Consider the following 16,881-nt stretch of genomic DNA (forward strand, 5'->3'; position numbering starts at 1 on the left):
GGACCTATTGGGTCGGTAAGCAAATTGGAGTGGGTCTAGGGTGTCCGGTAGGGTGGAGGTGATATGGTCCTTGACTAGTCTCTCAAAGCACTTCATGATGACGGAAGTGAGTGCTACGGGGCGGTAGTCGTTTAGCTCAGTTACCTTAGCTTTCTTGGGAACAGGAACAATGGTGGCCCTCTTGAAGCATGTGGGAACAGCAGACTGGGATAAGGATTGATTGAATATGTCCGTAAACACACCAGCCAGCTGGTCTGCGCATGCTCTGAGGACGCGGCTGGGAATGCCGTCTGGGCCTGCAGCCTTGCGAGGGTTAACACGTTTAAATGTTTTACTCACCTCGGCTGCAGTGAAGGAGAGCCCGCAGGTTTTGGTAGGGGGCCGTGTCAGTGGCACTGTATTGTCCTCAAAGCGGGCAAAAAAGTTGTTTAGCCTGTCTGGGAGCAAGACATCCTGGTCCTCGACGGGGCTGGTTTTCTTTTTGTAATCCGTGATTGACTGTAGACCCTGCCACATACCTCTTGTGTCTGAGCTGTTGAATTTCGACTCGATTTTGTCTCTGTACTGAGACTTGGCCTGTTTGATTGCCTTGCGGAGAGAATAGCTACACTGTTTGTATTCGGTCATGCTTCCGGTCACCTTGCCCATGGGTCTGATCTGAGGGGGCCTAAATTGGGTGTGGGCATGGTTGATGTGGGGGGGGTGTGTAGGTCCAGGGGGGGGTCCTGGAGGTCTTGGAGGGTGTCTCGCTGGTCTGGGTGGGGTGTCTATTGATCTCTTGCTCCTGTGTGAAGTGTTGGGGCTTCGTTTGAGAGCGATGTCCTTTAGAGTCCGGGCAAAGGTGGGCACTGCTGCCTTGTAGAGGTGGACCTGGTCATAGAGGCTGTTCAAGTCCAGGGTGGAGTGGTGGGCCAGAAAAACATTTGGTTTTGAGGCACAGTCACGGGAAATGCTTGCGTTTACCCGCTGTATTGTAGCAGGGTGGAAGTCTTTTCGTGGTAGCAGGGTGGAGATAACCACTTGTGCGTTGGGGAAAGTAGAAGAAGCTTTTTCAATCACTCCCTTCAGTGCTGTGGCCACCCTTTCCTGCTGTGCTCTCAGGTCGTTTGTGCCTGTGTGTATTATTATGTGGCTAGGTGAGCCTAGTTTGTCCTCAGACAGAAGGTCTAGGGCGCGCTGGGTGTTTGGACACCAGAGTTTAGACACACTGTGTTTGGGAAAAAGTTTTTTTTCTTCTATATATTTCCCATTTGAGTCCATAAGAAGGACAATCTGTGTCTTGTGTTTGTCCTCAGTGGGTGTGGGGGGGTTGTCAGGAGGGCTATCAGGGTGGCTGACAGGGGGGGTGCTCAGAGGGGGTGAGAGCTGCTGGGCTTGGGGTTTTTCTTTTGTCTGTTCTGTTGTGATGTCGTTTCTATGGTCAGGGTCTGGTGTGGACTGTTCTGCTGTGGTGTCGAGACTTTTGTCGGGTGCTGAGGTGGGCTGTTCTGCTGGCGTCTCTGTGGGGATGGCCACCTCCCTAGTGGGTTGTTCTCTGTCATATGCCATCCCCCTCAACCTCTCCTCCAGCAGTCTGATCCTCTCCTCTAGTGCTCTGTTCTTCTCCTGCTCCTGCTCTTTCTCCTGTTGATGTTGTCTCACCACTGTCCATAGTGCAGATATGTCTTTCTCCACCTCCAGCTCTCCAGGTCTGGTTAAGGGGGTGTTGTTGTGCTGGACTGTTGTCTGGGTCTGTGCTGACTGGAGTGTGATCACCTGCTGTTCCAGCTCCACCTGCCTTACCTCCAGCTGGGTGAATTTATCCTTAATTTCAATGAGGGAGAAGTACTCTGTACTGGGAGGTTGACTGTCTGCTGAGGGTTGCTCGTCTGTGGGGTTATATGGTGAAGAGGTTTGGTCTGACCCACTTGGGGTGGGGGTATCTTTATCAAGGGAGAGCTTCTCCTGCTGGGCTAATTCTTTGATTAGGTGAAAGTCCAGCTGAAACTGTGTGTGGTTGCCCTGTACCAATACTGTTCCAGACTTATATAGGTTTATATTAGCTGACTCCTCGTCCTCGTTGTCAAGAATCCTGAGTTTCCACCCCTCGTTAACCCCCCCTCTCTTAACAGAGGGGTAGTGTGCTAATATAGCACTGTGCCATGCCTGGGGATGGTTTGTGTGGAAGATAAGGTTGCTGATGTTCCCATTTTTGTAATAGTCAGCAAAAAGTGTCTCTTGATTTTCCATAAGGAGCTTCATTTTGTGATCTTTTCTTGTCTTGTCATTTTTTACATGCACAGGGTACTGTATTTTAATTACTTCTGAGCAGCGGGAGGCAGCTTCTAAGGCCTCTCCATTTGGTTGGGGTAGACGATTCGACTCTCCTGCCATTGTTGGGCTAATGGGCTTTGACACCTCTCACTTGACACTTAAGTGCTAGTTGAAGCTGTATCAAGCTTGGCAGAAATATGTTACTATTCAGTCCTTATAAAGTAGTGTCATGTATTTTTCTTCTTGGCTTTTGGAAATCAAATATAGTTTCAGACTAAACATTACTCACTCAGTTCCAGGTTGGGTGGTGTTCTCAGGTTTCTGTTGTTTTCCAGAGGATTTGCTGTATAGAATAATTAATCCTTGGTAGATGTGAACCTTCCAGGTGATTCCGTAAATCCGTCCAAAATCAGGTTGTAGGTTTTGAGTTTTGATTTGAAGTGAGGGTTATGTTGTAGAGGGTAGCATCCTGTATGGGTTCCTGACAAAAAATCAAAGTTTATCTAACTCTAAATGTATCTTTTTTAAAGAAAATGCTGAAAAATGCAGGAGCTCATCTGATCGTGACCTCTCTCTCTCTCTCTCTCTCTCTCTGAGAGATATAGGTCACTATATCTATCTCACAGTAGCATGTACTGACACACACAGACAGATGGATATAGCGGCACAATCTGACAAACTCACACGCATGCAGTGTCACTGACTGACCTCAGCTTAATCTCCAGATAGTTATTCAAATGCACCGGGACCAACTGGGGCGAGATCTCAGTAGATTAGCTGTGGCTCTGCTTGATGCTACTTGGCACCAGCAGCAGTGGCCACTAAGACACGCTAGTATAAATGCCTGTTGGTCTGGAGACACCCAGCTCAGTGGAGCTTAAACCTTCTGCTTCATGCCCTTCTGAGCTCCACACACACACACACACACTGCTCTCTTGACCCGGCAAGAGCCCTCCGTGGCTCCGCAAACACCCAGGCCTCATTACGTATGCGGAAGGTTACCAGGTAATAAGCGCCATGGTGGCAGCCACGGCCCCCGAAGCCCAGCCCTGGTCTACTTGACCCAGATGAGTGGCAGTCGCTGGGTACGTGACCTGTTTTAAGGCAAAGATCAGGGGACGCTGGAGCCGAAATGAAGCCTCTGAAGTGGCTGTTGCTGTCTCGCGCCTATTTGACCTAGTTTAATCCCTGGGAATGGAGTGGTTGGAGGCGTTTGCAACGATGATAAACTCATTTCGGCATCATTTTCGTAGAGAAACACAATTTTCTGGTCCAGTCATGCTATATGAGGAGGTGAACTAGGAGAGTGCTTTTAATCCACTAAGTGGCAGACCGATGGAGGGAAACCGAAACACGGGGAGAATTGACCGGCATGGAAAAAAGAGGGCATCGCTGGCATTTGATAGTTTTGGATGAAAGCTACACTTTTAAACCCTAAGAGAGACACACGAACGTACACATGCAGAAAAGGGGGATGCCTAGTCAGTTGTACAACTGAATGCATTCAACCGAAATATGTCTTGTGTATTTAACCCAACACCTCTGAATCCGAGAGGTGCGGGTGGGGCTGCCTTAATCGACATCCACGTCTTCGGCGCCCGGGGAACAGGGGGTTAACTGCCTTGCTCAGGGGCAGAACGACAGCTCTTTATCTTGTCAGCTCGGGACTTCGATTCAGCAACCTTTCGGTTACTGGCCCAACGCTCCTACCCGCCAGGCTACCTGCCGCACGGGTGTGTTTGTGAGTGTTACCATGAGGCGTCACGATCCAATGACTTTTGGATCAACTGTCATCCCTGGCGGTGCTAAAGGTCTCTGTGTGTGTGTTGCGTTGTACAGTTCACTGGTGAGCAATGGGGTAAGATAAGATGTATGCTTGTGGGATGCTAACGAGCCCATCAGTGAAACACTCCTGCAAGACTGTCCTCCAATCACAGATGGCCCTGCAAAGTGGATAGTGTGTGTGTGTGTGTGTGTGTAAGAAGGAGAGAGGGCTTGGCTCGATGGTGCAGGCGGGAAGCCGGGAACACACTAGGTCACTAAGATGGTTGGGGAGAGAGAAAGAGGGAGGGACGGAGAGTTGGATAGAGAAAGGGAGGGGTAAAGAAAACACTTAGAGGAGGGGGAGGTTGCTGTCAGTGGTAATTCTCTGTTGGCCTCTAAGCACAAGGCAGTAAGGAGCCGAATAATGTTTCCCCCTGTCGACAGATTTTCAACTTCATATCTCCATTATCGTTATCTTTGTGAAGCTTTTAGTCTTCTCTCTCTCCCTCCCCCTCTCCATTCTTTGTCCTTTCTTTCACTCATTCGCTCCCCGTCTAGCTCCAGCACTTACTGTACAAGTTTGTAATGGTTAGTTATTAAACTAAAAGGTAATTATGTAGTATTTGAATGTATCCATTTTTGAATGTATCAGTTTTCAGTCAGCTAGAGGCAAGATGGTCCTAAAAGGGCTGTGTGTGTGTGTGTGTGTGTGTGTGTGTGTGTATGTGTGTACCTCTGTGTCTGACTAAGAGAGAACATTTCGGAGCTTACTTGCCAGTGAAGGGAAAGTGAGCAATGGAGCGCGAGAGAGATGGAGAACGAGCGATAGAGAGAGATGTTCCAGTTGGGAGTTTTGCGGAGGAGTGTAGCAGCAGAATGCCAATGGCGATGAAGGCCCGGCCGACTGTGAGTGGTTGTTTCGCTAGTTGTTCCTCCCTGTCACTTAAACCGTATCCCATGGAGACGAAGGACCTTTAAAGTCTGCCTCTTGGCCCCACTGCAGGGTCTTCGCACCCCTATCACTCTCTTCTGCCCTCCCTCCTAGCACCATCCTTCCCTCCCATCTCTCTATCCCTCCATCCTCCCACATCTATTTATATATGAGACACATTAATATGTGACTGTGTAGCATGTGATGGAGGTTCGGGATAGTCTCATTCTTTCAATCTGGGCTGACAGGATAGTATCACGCACTCAATGCCTCCCCCCTTTTGATTCAGTTTGTAAAAGCTAGCTATTCTGTGTGTGGTAAGTGACTCAACTGGAAGAGATATGCTGTAGAATATGTTAGGATGACTGGCTAGGTGTGTGTCTTAGTGTGTATGTATGTGTGTGTGTGTTTGTGAGTGCTAAGAGGTTTGTCTATTCTCATCACATCTGTTATGTGAGCTAATAAGTCTTCATTGAGATCCTCTCCACTCCACCACACCTCATTCTTATATCCACCCTGACAAAATCTGTTCTCATTCCTTTCTCTTTCTCTCCCCCCCTCTTCTTACCCCACCCTGTCTTGGCCCTTGTTCTCTGTATCTTTACCCTCCTTTTTCCAGCCAATCCAATCCTCTGTTTCTCCACGTCCTTCCCTCAGCCCACTCCATCCTTCAAACAGGGTTATATTCATTAGGCACTAAACATAAGAAACAGGGGTGGGACTTTCTGGACTTGAGCAATAACAACAGCTTGTTTTAGTTTTCTGTCAATGGTTTTAAGGCGTTCGACTGCCGTTTGCCCTAATGAATACAACCCAGTTAATTTCCTCCGTGTTAGACTGCTTGTTTTTGATGCAGTAACTAACATGACTCATTATTTATTGAAAATACAGTTTATCAGTGGAGAACATCAATGGTAAACGCTGCGAATGTAAACTTTGATATCCAGCACATCAGATAAACGGCTAGGTTACCCACAGAGGGATGCCAATAGGCTGGGGGGGGCGGGCTTCTGTCTGTATAGATTTCTGTGTGTGTCTGTGTGTGTCCACGTATCCAGCTGTGAGAATGAGAGAGAACAATTTAGGACCGAGACAGCCCTGGCCACTACCCCATCTTTCTCTCGCTATCTCCCTCCATTTCATGTTTTCGTGATAATAAATGATTGAAGCTGGCCGATCTCTTTTCAGTTGTGACTGGCGTTGTTTGTATGAGGGTGCATCTCTGGATGTGTCCCCGGGCGTAGATTCAGCAGACTCCTCTACACACACACACACACACACACACACACACACACACACACACACACACACACACACACACACACACACACACACACACACACACACCTAACAGATGCGTGGGGCTGCACCACTCCCAGTGGAATCACCCATATTTGGAATCTTTGATATGGATGCAAGCCTAGCCGGAGGGAGAATCGACAAAGTAATGTATATTCTCACTCACTATCAGCAGTGAGACTTTAGCTTGGCAACAGCACACCATGTGGCCGCAAAGAGAAAGTACACCATTATTATCCTCAATGGGATCTTGTCGCCCCCAGTGGCCATCTGTGGAAACTGCAAGCTGGTTAAAACCAACGTAATGAGAGGCTTTTACATTCAATTTAGACGCCTCACTCAGCCTCAGTGCCCTCTGGAAATCACAAACACAGACATAATTGAGCAAGGAGGCGGAGGTCTACTTGGAACATCGTCGGATGATAAGATGTCTGGCAAGGATTAAATGCCTAACAGAGCTGATTTCCTCGGGTGTATTCAGTGATGAGAAACGTTCTGGATGTTGCAGATAGAAATAGAATGACCAATCATATCTGTTCTCTGCGATACATATCTATCCGAATGTTCTAGAACATCCTCCTGAACAGGCCCCTGTTCTTCAGTTCAGCTGTTTTCATTTAAAACTTCTGATTGGATTCTGATTCTAACACATTTTCCCAGCCCTTATCTCTGTCACAAGGAGTTATGACACATTCATTTGAATTGGACTAAGTCCTAAGTCCTCCGCGTTGTCTTCTCTTTCAGAGCAGCGTAAGATTAGAGCAGGGCCGTCGACGGCTGGAATCATCGGAGGCATCATTGGTGTGGTCCTCTTCTTGCTGGCGATCGTCGGCGCTGTCATCATTCTGGTCCGCAAACGCAAGCAGAATGCCGTGAATGGGGAGTGAGTATTCCGCTCCCAGCAAATGTTTCTTTCAATATATGACTTAACAAATACCTATCTTTCCTCCAATCAATGAAGTTTTATTCAGTCCAAAATGAATCTGTTAGGTATGGACAAAGTGAGTAGCACTAACCTTCTCTCATCCAATCAGTGGTCCTCCCAAGCACAAGCCCCCTCCCCCTGTGAAGGCCGGCAGCTCCACTGAAATGGTGAGTGGTCCACGTCCCTGTCATTCAGGGTTCATTATTGGTGAAGGTCATAAACAAAGTTTATGTATGTAACCACGGTTATGTGAGCTATTGGATCACTCCAGTATGGTATTCTTCTGCTATGCAGGATACATTCTGAGTAAGAATTTCAGATTGGTCCCGGATACCGAGTAGTGCTGCGGCTGACCCCCTTAAATAGCTGCTGCCACAGTACTCCCACCTCATGTCCTCTTCAAGGCGCCGTAGATCACCGACAAGAGGATTGGAGTGATCCAATAGCTCACATAACCGTGGTTACATACATAACCTTCGTTCTGTAGCACTATATTGGATCACTCTAATATGGTATCACAATACCAGATTCATCTGTGAACTAGGCATGGCCAGACAAGAGTAAAATAAGATAATAGGTAATAGCCAACAGGAATGCCACCTTCATGGATAGGTGCTTCAAAGATGCTGACCTGGCCTAGCAAGTGCTGACACCACCACATCAAGGTCTGTTTGGCACCGAAGAGGCCTTCGCTGGACGCAGATGTCTAACTCCCTTCATAAACTTGGAGAGCAATGGGTGGCCACGGGTCCCTCCAGGCGATCGTCATGACATGCCAAAATTGCGGCCAAATACACTCTCAAATTGGATGACTCTCGGCTCTCGGCCTGCATCAAGTAGTGATTGTAAAAAGTGTAAAACCATTTGTATATCACACGACTCTGGGGCAACATTATGACTCCAACACCAGAACATGTCCCACCGCATTTGATATAATGCGTTGGTCAAAGAAACCCTGGCGTTCTGCAACGTGTTCACCACATTGTCTTGAATGTCTAAACTTACCCATTTACTTCTCTCGGGCCAAGCCCAAAGCTGGAGGCAGCGCGGATGCCCCGGCATCCCCCAAGCCTGAGAGAGCAGGTCGGGTCTCAGTGGTAGCTTCCATGGGGTCCCAGAGAGGAGGGAAAACAGGAGGCAGAACCATGGTCGTCAGCCAGTATCAGGAGCAGCCGGTGGCCCTTCAAGCTGACCCTGTCTAGCGTAGCTATGATTAGTGGAAGTGCTGGGAACGCATAAAGTGTCGTTGCCGGGCAATCGTGAGCGAGGGCGTCCAAACCCAGAGGGCGAGAGGGTCTGACATCGAGAAACAGCTGGGGCAATGAGTGTTCTTCTGAAATGCAAACAGGTCCACCTGTGCCTCTCCCGAACAGCTGTAGCACCACCTGAGCATTTAGACTCCAGTCCCCTTCCGCTGGGCCACTTCTCGAAAGCATGTCGCTGCCCGCAGTGACACCTAGCGGGTCGGAGCCCACAGTAAGAGCTCCAGAGCCATTTCGTGGAGGTGCCGTGATCTCAGTCCCCCCTGTTGATTGATATACGCCACTACCGTGGTGTTGTCTGATCTAACCAGGGCATGCTTCCCCTCCATGCAGGGCAGGAACTGTTGGAGTGCCAGGCGAACTACCCTGAGCTCCAGCACATTGATGTGCTCGCCACTCCATTGGAGGCTCCTGCGTCCACTCGCTGCCATGCCTGTGAACACTGCCCCCCAACCCGCTAGTGAGGCATCGGTGCACACTAGCTCCCTGCGGTGGACTCTGTTCAGTGTCACACCCTCCAACAGAAAGGAGTGAGTACTATTTCAACAGAATCCTCCCTCACACATGCATTCGTCACCGATGGCTGACAATGTCTGTGTCGTCTAGTGTAGATGATGAGAGTTTAACCATCTCTGGAGTGGCCTGAGGTGAAGGCCCAGCGGAATCAACAGAGAAGCCGACGTGAGTAGGCCGAGTAACTTCTGGCGCTCTGATACGGACATGGCTCGTCCAAGCTGGAAACGGTCGAGGTAGGCATGTATCTTCCCCAATCTCACCCGAGGGAGACGTGCTCTCATAAGAGTTGAGTCGATCAACATCCCCAGGAAGATAATCATCTTTGAGGGAGTCAGGTTTCTCTTCTCCCTTTTTATGGTGAGGCCCAGGTCTTGAATGTGCTTCAAGATTATCCTTGTCTGCTGTGGCACTCTCCAGCCAGTCGTCCAGGTAGTTCAGCACTAGAATTCCCTGGGACATGATAGGCGCTAGGACTGCATCCATGTACTTTGTGAATGTACGAGGCGCCAGTGATAGGCCTAACGGGAGGACTTTGAATTCGTAAGCCAATCCTTTGAAAGCAAACCGGATTTACTTCCAGGGATCTCGATGAACAGGAACGTGGAAGTATGCATCCTTCAGGTTGAGTGTGGTGAACCATTAGCCACTCGAGATTGCCTGCAACGCCCGTGCTGGCGTGAGCATTTTAACATGAGCTCCTTTAAACATTTGTTGAGGCCGCGTAGGTCCAGGATCGGCCGAAAGCTGCCGTCCTTTTTCGGGAACTGAAAGATGTGGAGTAAAACCCACTTAGCCGTCCTAGCGGCTCTACCTTCCTGATTTGCGTCCTTGCTCACGATCGAGGCTATCTCTAGCCGGAGTGCCTCCTTCCTCACCCCATCTACCACGAGGTGACCCAGATGCCCCTATAGGGTGGCAGCCAGCATCGGAACTGGAGCTTGTATCCCTCCAGGACTTTGTCCAGTACCCACCTGCCTCTTCCAGTTTGTATTTTGGGCCTGGGAGAGACAGCCAAGGCCGGCTGCCATCACATTGTGCTGCTGCTTATAAGGGTGGTCATGAAGCCTGTCCGTGTGCTGTCATGGCGTAAAATGCCAGTTCCCATTTTCCTGCCCCTGTTGTCTCGGCTTTGGGTGGAGGGGAACCAAGACGTTGCTGGAGCATCCTCGAGACATCCTGCCCTGTCTTCCAGCTCCTCCAAGTGGCGGCAGTAGGGCACACAGTTGCCAAGAACTCCTGCAAAGTCTCTGTCTTTGCGCAGTTTTGTAGTCTGCTGTATGATGTTGCCAATCCTTGGCCCAAAGGTGGAACCTGGCATGAAGGGGAACTCCAAGAATGTTTTCTGAACTGGTGGTGGCTGTTTAGACTGTGCCAGCCAAAGATGGTGGTGTGAAGTCACCACTGAAGCCAAAGCCTTGCCGTTGGCATGTGCCAAGTCTGTCTGGAGCATAGTGAGCAGCCTTGACACCTCTGTGGCCTCCTTAAGAAGCTTGTCACCACCCCCTGGGAGGCATAACATGATGAAGAGGGTGCCGAAAATGCTTTGCAGCCATTCATTGCTTACTCTTTCAGGTCCTGGTTTGAGCCGATGCACCTTGTCAATGATCTCCTTGTCAGGGAAGATCATGGCAGCCACTATGTCATCCATCACCGGATAGTGTTCTAGCCCCAAGGAATCTGCATCCCTTAGGTTAGTCCACGGCCTGGTCAGGTTGTCGAAACAGAAGCGCCCTCCAATCTTACTCCAGTATTTGCGGAGAGCCAAAGCGAACTTGGGGCAGATGGGGATAAGGAGCTGTTCAGATGGTGCTTCTTCCAGCTTGATATCAAGAGCGTTAGCCACTCTACCTTAAAGCTCCCATGTTGCTTCCTTCACCACCGGAGGTGCCTCCATAACAGCGCTCCCAGCTACAGATGGCGCTGTGAACTGGGTCGATCCCTGATCTGCTTGGAACACTGAAGCCCTGTCACCCAACTCCAACTTGTCTCTAGGGTGGAGAGAGGTTTGTCGCCATCATCATCCCACCGTAAAGCGTCCACTTCCTCCCGCGGACTTTGCACCTGATGTTCAAGGCAGATCAACTCCTCAGCCATACTGAGTTTGGTCGTGGGGGTTTGGCCAAAGCGGCCAAAAGGGTGCTTCTGCGACTAAGCATTACCCCAGAAGGGGGAATACGGTCATCAGATGGGGAGGACTGTACTGTGGCCTTTATCCCCTCCAGGCGCGCTAAGCGCATGCCTTCTCCAAAGGCGGCGCAGGCCAGTCTACTATTGGGTTCATCAACTGCTCTCTGTGGGTGTTCGAGCTAGCTGCTCCAAGCTATTGAATAGCTGCGGGTATACTTCTGCGCTTATACACTCTAACATAGAGTTCCTACCAACCAAATCCTCCCTGGAATGAGCCGAGAAAAGGAAGAGGTGGGAGTAGTGTGGCGGCAGTTATTTAACTTCTCTGCGCTACGGATACCGAATACGGGTTCACTTTCCGAATTGCAGGGCGCCAAATTCAAAAATATTACAAAAAATATTTATAATCGTGCAATCACAAGTGAAATATACCAAAACACAGCTTAGCTTGTTGTTAATCCACCTAACGTGTCAGATTTTGAAAATATATTTTACAGCGAAAGAAATCCAAGCTTTTGTGAGTGTAGCTTTCAATGCTACAACAGCTAGCACCAAATTAGCATGGTCACGAAAGTCAGAAAAGCAATCTAATTAATCGCTTACCTTAGATAATCTTCGGACGTTTCCACTCACGAGACTCCCAGTTACACAACAAATCTTCTTTTTTTCGATAAATATTACTTTTATCAACAAAAAAAAAGCCATTTGGGTTGCGCGTTATTTTGAGAAAACAAAAACCGTGTTCCGTTCGACAAATCCCAAAAAGTATCCGAAATGGTCGTAGAAACATTTCAAATGTTTTTTATAATCAATCCTCAGGTTGTCTTTAACAAACATAATCGATAATATTTCAACCGGAGCATAACCTATTCATTAAAAGACAAAAGGAAAATGGGGTGCCCCTCTCTCGTGCGCAGGAAATATTTGCAGGACACTTGACTAGTTTTGAAAAAACTCGTTCATTTTTCAAAATAAAAGCCTGAAACTATGTCTAAAGCCTGTTCACAGCCTGAGGAAGCCATTGGAAAAGAAATCTGGTTGATACCCCTTTAAATGGAGGTTAGACGGGCCAGGAAACACAGATTTTTAAAAAATATATCACTTCCGGGTTACTTTTTGTCAGGTTTTCATTTGCAGAATAAGTATTATTTTTCTCACAGACAATATTTGGACAGTTTTGGAAACTTTGGAGTGTTTTCTATCATAATCTGTAAATTATATGCATATTCTACGATCTGGGCCAGAGAAAATGTCCGTTTATGTTGGGCACGTTATTAAAATAAAAAAAAGGGAGTCAGTCACAGCACTACCCGGTACATGGGACTAATCTGAAATTCTTACTCGTAATGTATCCTGCCGAGCAGAAGGATACTTTATTGGCGTGATACAATATAGTGCTTCATAACCACATGCAGTAGTGCAGTTCTTAATTGGGATAATGTCTATTGATCGGAGATGAGTGGCACAGTTATCCGACTTTGACCTCTCCACTACCCCACAGTTGAACAAGCCTGTCACGGACTCAGTGCTGACGGAGTTGACGGAGACCCATCCTTTCAGTAACGTCTACTACGAGACCAGCGGAGAGCCTGTCACGGTAAGAGGACATCCCCCAAACTCTAGGTCGTGATCATTAGGTCACACCAGAAAACAAAAATTAATGTTTCTTGTTGTACTTAAGTCCAGGTAGTTTTACTCCATGTTTTAGTCTGTTGTCTGCCATTGGGTGCCTAATGAACACGACCCTGGACTCTCTCCATATTCACATAGTGCTGCTTAAAGTCATTGATTTACTACCTGTAGGCTACTGTATATCGAAATGTCCTTTAATGAGGGACAACTGGCTGCTTTCTAGACTCTACAATCAGTCTCGATCAACTTTATCGTCAGATCACTCACCCTTTTAAACTATATTATAACATTCTGCCTCCATGGTACCTCAACAGCTTGACTATTTTGAAAAAAATGGATCCTATTGTGAAACTATTGAGCAATGCATGGCCAAGGAGTGGATTTTGCCTACCATATCACGTCTTGAGAGTTCTTGTAGCTGGTTCAACCGAGGATCTGTTGATGTTACAGGATCTGGATGCGTGCGACGATGACGATGATAACACCGTTGGCGGGGCTGCTAATGGTGGCGGCCCTGCTGTCCTGGAGGACTCGATACAGTATGCCGATGTCGACGACACGCTAAATGACGAAGCCCTGCCGCCGTACTCTGACGATCACCATGTCGACGAGCCGCCGTCGGCCGCTGTGGCCCGCGGAGAAAGCTTTGTGTCGGCAGCCATGTATGTTTAGCAGGTGGCGTTCAGGTCTCCATAACGACACAACAACAACAACACCGTGCCTCTACTCGGTTACATTGAACAGCACAGAGTCCGAGCAAGGCTCTGGAAAGATCGGCTCAACTCCAGCCTCCCGATGTGGTCAAATCCTAAATGCAGTGTTTCCTACTGTTGTGATTCAGGCAAGGTAATATCACCGGAAACATCATTCAAAAATATCACCAGAAAATATCACCCGAAACTGGTTGTTTGAAAGTTGCAATGTTACACCGTCCAGTAAGCATCCTCAGACCAAAATGCCATTTTATGGCAGTATGAACAAAATGAGGTTGTCACTGTTTTATAACATTGCAACATGACTCATGTTTTGGGTTCAGTCTAAATTGCAAGAGCTGGTAATACTGCATTATTAGGGTAACGAAATGTGACATCTTGGTTTACAGCGAAGCACACAATGCACACACAATTATCAATGCGCTCGTAATTCCCCCCCACAGGAAAGATTACTGCTTACATTTAAGTCAAATTAAGTTCAAATTATAAGGATTGTATTTTCAGAGTGTCAAAATACACGGCATGTATTGGAGAATACTGCCATTAGTACCATTTTATGTAGATTAAGTGGTTAATATGCTCTCTAATATATGCTGTATATTTTACACATAGCAAAATATGTATTTTAATATTTTATATTTTAGTCTTATTCTAAAGCCTTTTATGTACTGAAACACAAATGTGCAAAACATCATTGATGAACAATTATGTTAGACCGTGTCATGTTGGTCAACGATGTCAAGGTGAACCAAATTATCAATGAACACTGTAAATAGTATTATATTGATGCTTAATATATTGCCGGTTAAATGTCTGCACATAACAATAACTAGTGTAAGTGTTTCCAGAGCCTCTATGTATCGGGGTGTCAGTTTCCGTGTGAAATTGAAAGAAAAAAAAGTGTACATTTTACTTTAACGGGTATTGAAGTTGTCAGTCAATGAATATAAAAACGGTTTGTGGATTTGAGTCCTTATTACTCTGCATGGCATGATCGTGGCTTGTTTCAAAACAGTTGGCTCACTTTTCCCAGGGCTACTTGCAGACATCAGGCTTTATACTTTTTCAATGTTGTCGATGTCTTTGCATTCCTCCATTTGTATCGTCTACTTCAAGCACAACACATCGATGTAGAGCAGCGGGGTGGTTTAGGCCGGACAGAAGGCGCACAGCACGACTTGAGATATCATTTTGCTGATACATAAGTCAGTCAGCATATGACTATGTTCTTTCCACAGAGTGCAATAAACAAAAAGTTGAGTCGAACTCTTGCTGAGTCATGGGAACAAATCATTGGTTCTGCGTGTTCCAAAGAGCTTGAGTCGCACAATTCCACGAGGGCATTGATCTGTCAGTGTCACCTCAACAAACACCGAGAGAAGCAAGCCTATACTCACTAAGTACATTAACTTGTTAAATAAAAAAAAAAGACACAAAGAAAAAGACAGAAACATGAACAAAAAGCACATGTACTAATGTAGATATGTATGTAAATAAATAGATAGATACTATAGACACTAATGATTGATAGACAGACATAAAAAAAATAGATATACTATATAGATGGTTAAAAGTAGACGGACGGGGTAGACAGACAGGTAGACAGATATACGGACACATGGAGAAATGGATCACAGTAACTGCCTACCCCACTGTTCTTTAGTCCATCATAGTCAGTGCATTACTTCAATATTATAGTTTTTTGATGTGACAATCACTTTGAAAGCAACTGTCATTGGCTTTTGGTGGTGATTCGGTCTCTATGGTTTCGTTTAAAGGGAATGTCTGCATGCTGCATGGAACTATGGGTAGCTCAACTTCTTCTCTGTGCAAAAAGAGTCCCGCTGCCATTTTGAAAACATATGGCTGTAGGCGGCGGACTCGCATAAAGTGCTGCAGTATCAGACAATCACATCTGTATTTTATAGCCCTTACACAGGTCAGAGTTCAAAGGGAAATTAATTGTTCATTGTTTGGTTTTATAAACTGTGATTCTATTTATTTATTTTGTGTATTTTATGTATTTCATATTGTCATCAAATATATTATACTGTTTTGTGTATTGCAAAATTGAAGATGTGTTGATATATTGAGCTTAAAAAAGACAATCATTGGGGCCCCTGGGTTTGTTATTATCAAAGACCAATGAGTCAGCAGTCTGTTTAGTTTAGTTCTGTTGTTTTATGCTCAAGGCATCTGCTAACTACTTCTCGCTGTAGCAGGAGTTGCTGTGTGTGTTTGCCAATAATTTAGCCTCCTCCCCAATAGGTTTGATGCCAAAAATACAAACCGTGAATGTTAGCGATAACGCTCATCTGAATCCGGTCTTTTTCCTTCCCTGCTTGTTTAGTCATCTCACATTCATCGTTGCTTTTTTTCATCACCAAGCCAGACGTGCCTTCGTTACTTTATTTTTAGCTTGTTCATTTACACATTTGTTTCTCTTAGAAAATAAAGACAAGATTAAAGAAGAAACATGGGGTAACCTCTGATTGTGGAAAGCCAAACACTTGAGATTGTGATTTTTCTTCTCTCTTTTCTTTCTTTCCCTTTAACTGACATTTTTTTTCTGATGCTTTTTGGGAAACGTATTATATGTTTTACGGATCATTGTCTTGTTCAATAAAATGTAAACTAAATGCCCTGAACTTCTCTCTGTATTCTCTTAAACTTATGAGTCACAATGACCTCCGGGCCTTGAGCCCTTTAAGGCTCCTAAATGACCAACCAACATCAATCAATCAATCAATCAAATGTATTTATAAAGCCCTTCTTACATCAGCTGTTGTCACAAAGTGCTGTAATTAAACCCAGCCTAAAACCCCAAACAGCAAGCAATGCAGGTGTAGAAGCACGATGGCTAGGAAAAACTCCCTAGAAAAGCCAGAGCCTAGGAAGAAACCTAGAGAGGAACCAGGCTATGAGGGGTGGCCAGTTATAACAGAACATGGCCAAGATGTTCAAATGTTCATAGATGACCAGCAGGGTCAAATAATAATAATCACAGTGGTTGTCGAGGGTGCAACAGGTCAGCACCTCAGGAGTAAATGTCAGTTGGCTTTTCATAGCCGATCATTCAGAGTATCTCTACCGCTCCTGCTGTCTCTAGAGAGTTGAAAACAGCAGGTCTGGGACAGGTAGCACGTCCGGTGAACAGGTCAGGGTTCCATAGCCGCAGGCTATGCAGGCAGAACAGTTGAAACTGGAGCAGCAGCACGGCCAGGTGGACTGGGGACAGCAAGGAGTCATCAGGCCAGGTAGTCCTGAGGCATGGTCCTAGGGCTCAGGTCCTCCGAGAGAGAGAAAGAAAAAGAGAATTAGAGAGAGCATACTTAAATTCACACAGGACACTGGATAAGACAGGAGAAATACTCCAGTTATAACAGACTGACCCTAGCCCCCCGAATCATGAACTACTGCAGCATAAATACTGGAGGCTGAGACAGGAGGGGTCGGGAG

General features: G+C 46.6%; 1 protein-coding gene across 1 annotated transcript in view; it reads left to right on the forward strand.

Annotated features, from left to right (window-relative positions):
- Nucleotides 1–14,906, forward strand: part of LOC139558697 (poliovirus receptor-like) — an 84,675-nt gene extending 69,769 nt beyond the window's left edge. The window contains exons 7-10 of the mRNA XM_071374019.1: nt 6,992–7,130; nt 7,282–7,339; nt 12,579–12,674; nt 13,160–14,906. Of these exons, the coding sequence (XP_071230120.1) occupies nt 6,992–7,130; nt 7,282–7,339; nt 12,579–12,674; nt 13,160–13,381 (515 nt within the window). The 3' untranslated portion in view covers nt 13,382–14,906. The remainder of the gene's footprint in view (nt 1–6,991; nt 7,131–7,281; nt 7,340–12,578; nt 12,675–13,159) is intronic.
- The last annotated feature ends 1,975 nt before the right edge of the window (nt 14,907–16,881 follow it).

The sequence above is a fragment of the Salvelinus alpinus genome, chromosome 29 (assembly GCF_045679555.1).
Source record: "Salvelinus alpinus chromosome 29, SLU_Salpinus.1, whole genome shotgun sequence".
NCBI classification, from domain to species: Eukaryota; Metazoa; Chordata; class Actinopteri; order Salmoniformes; family Salmonidae; genus Salvelinus; species Salvelinus alpinus.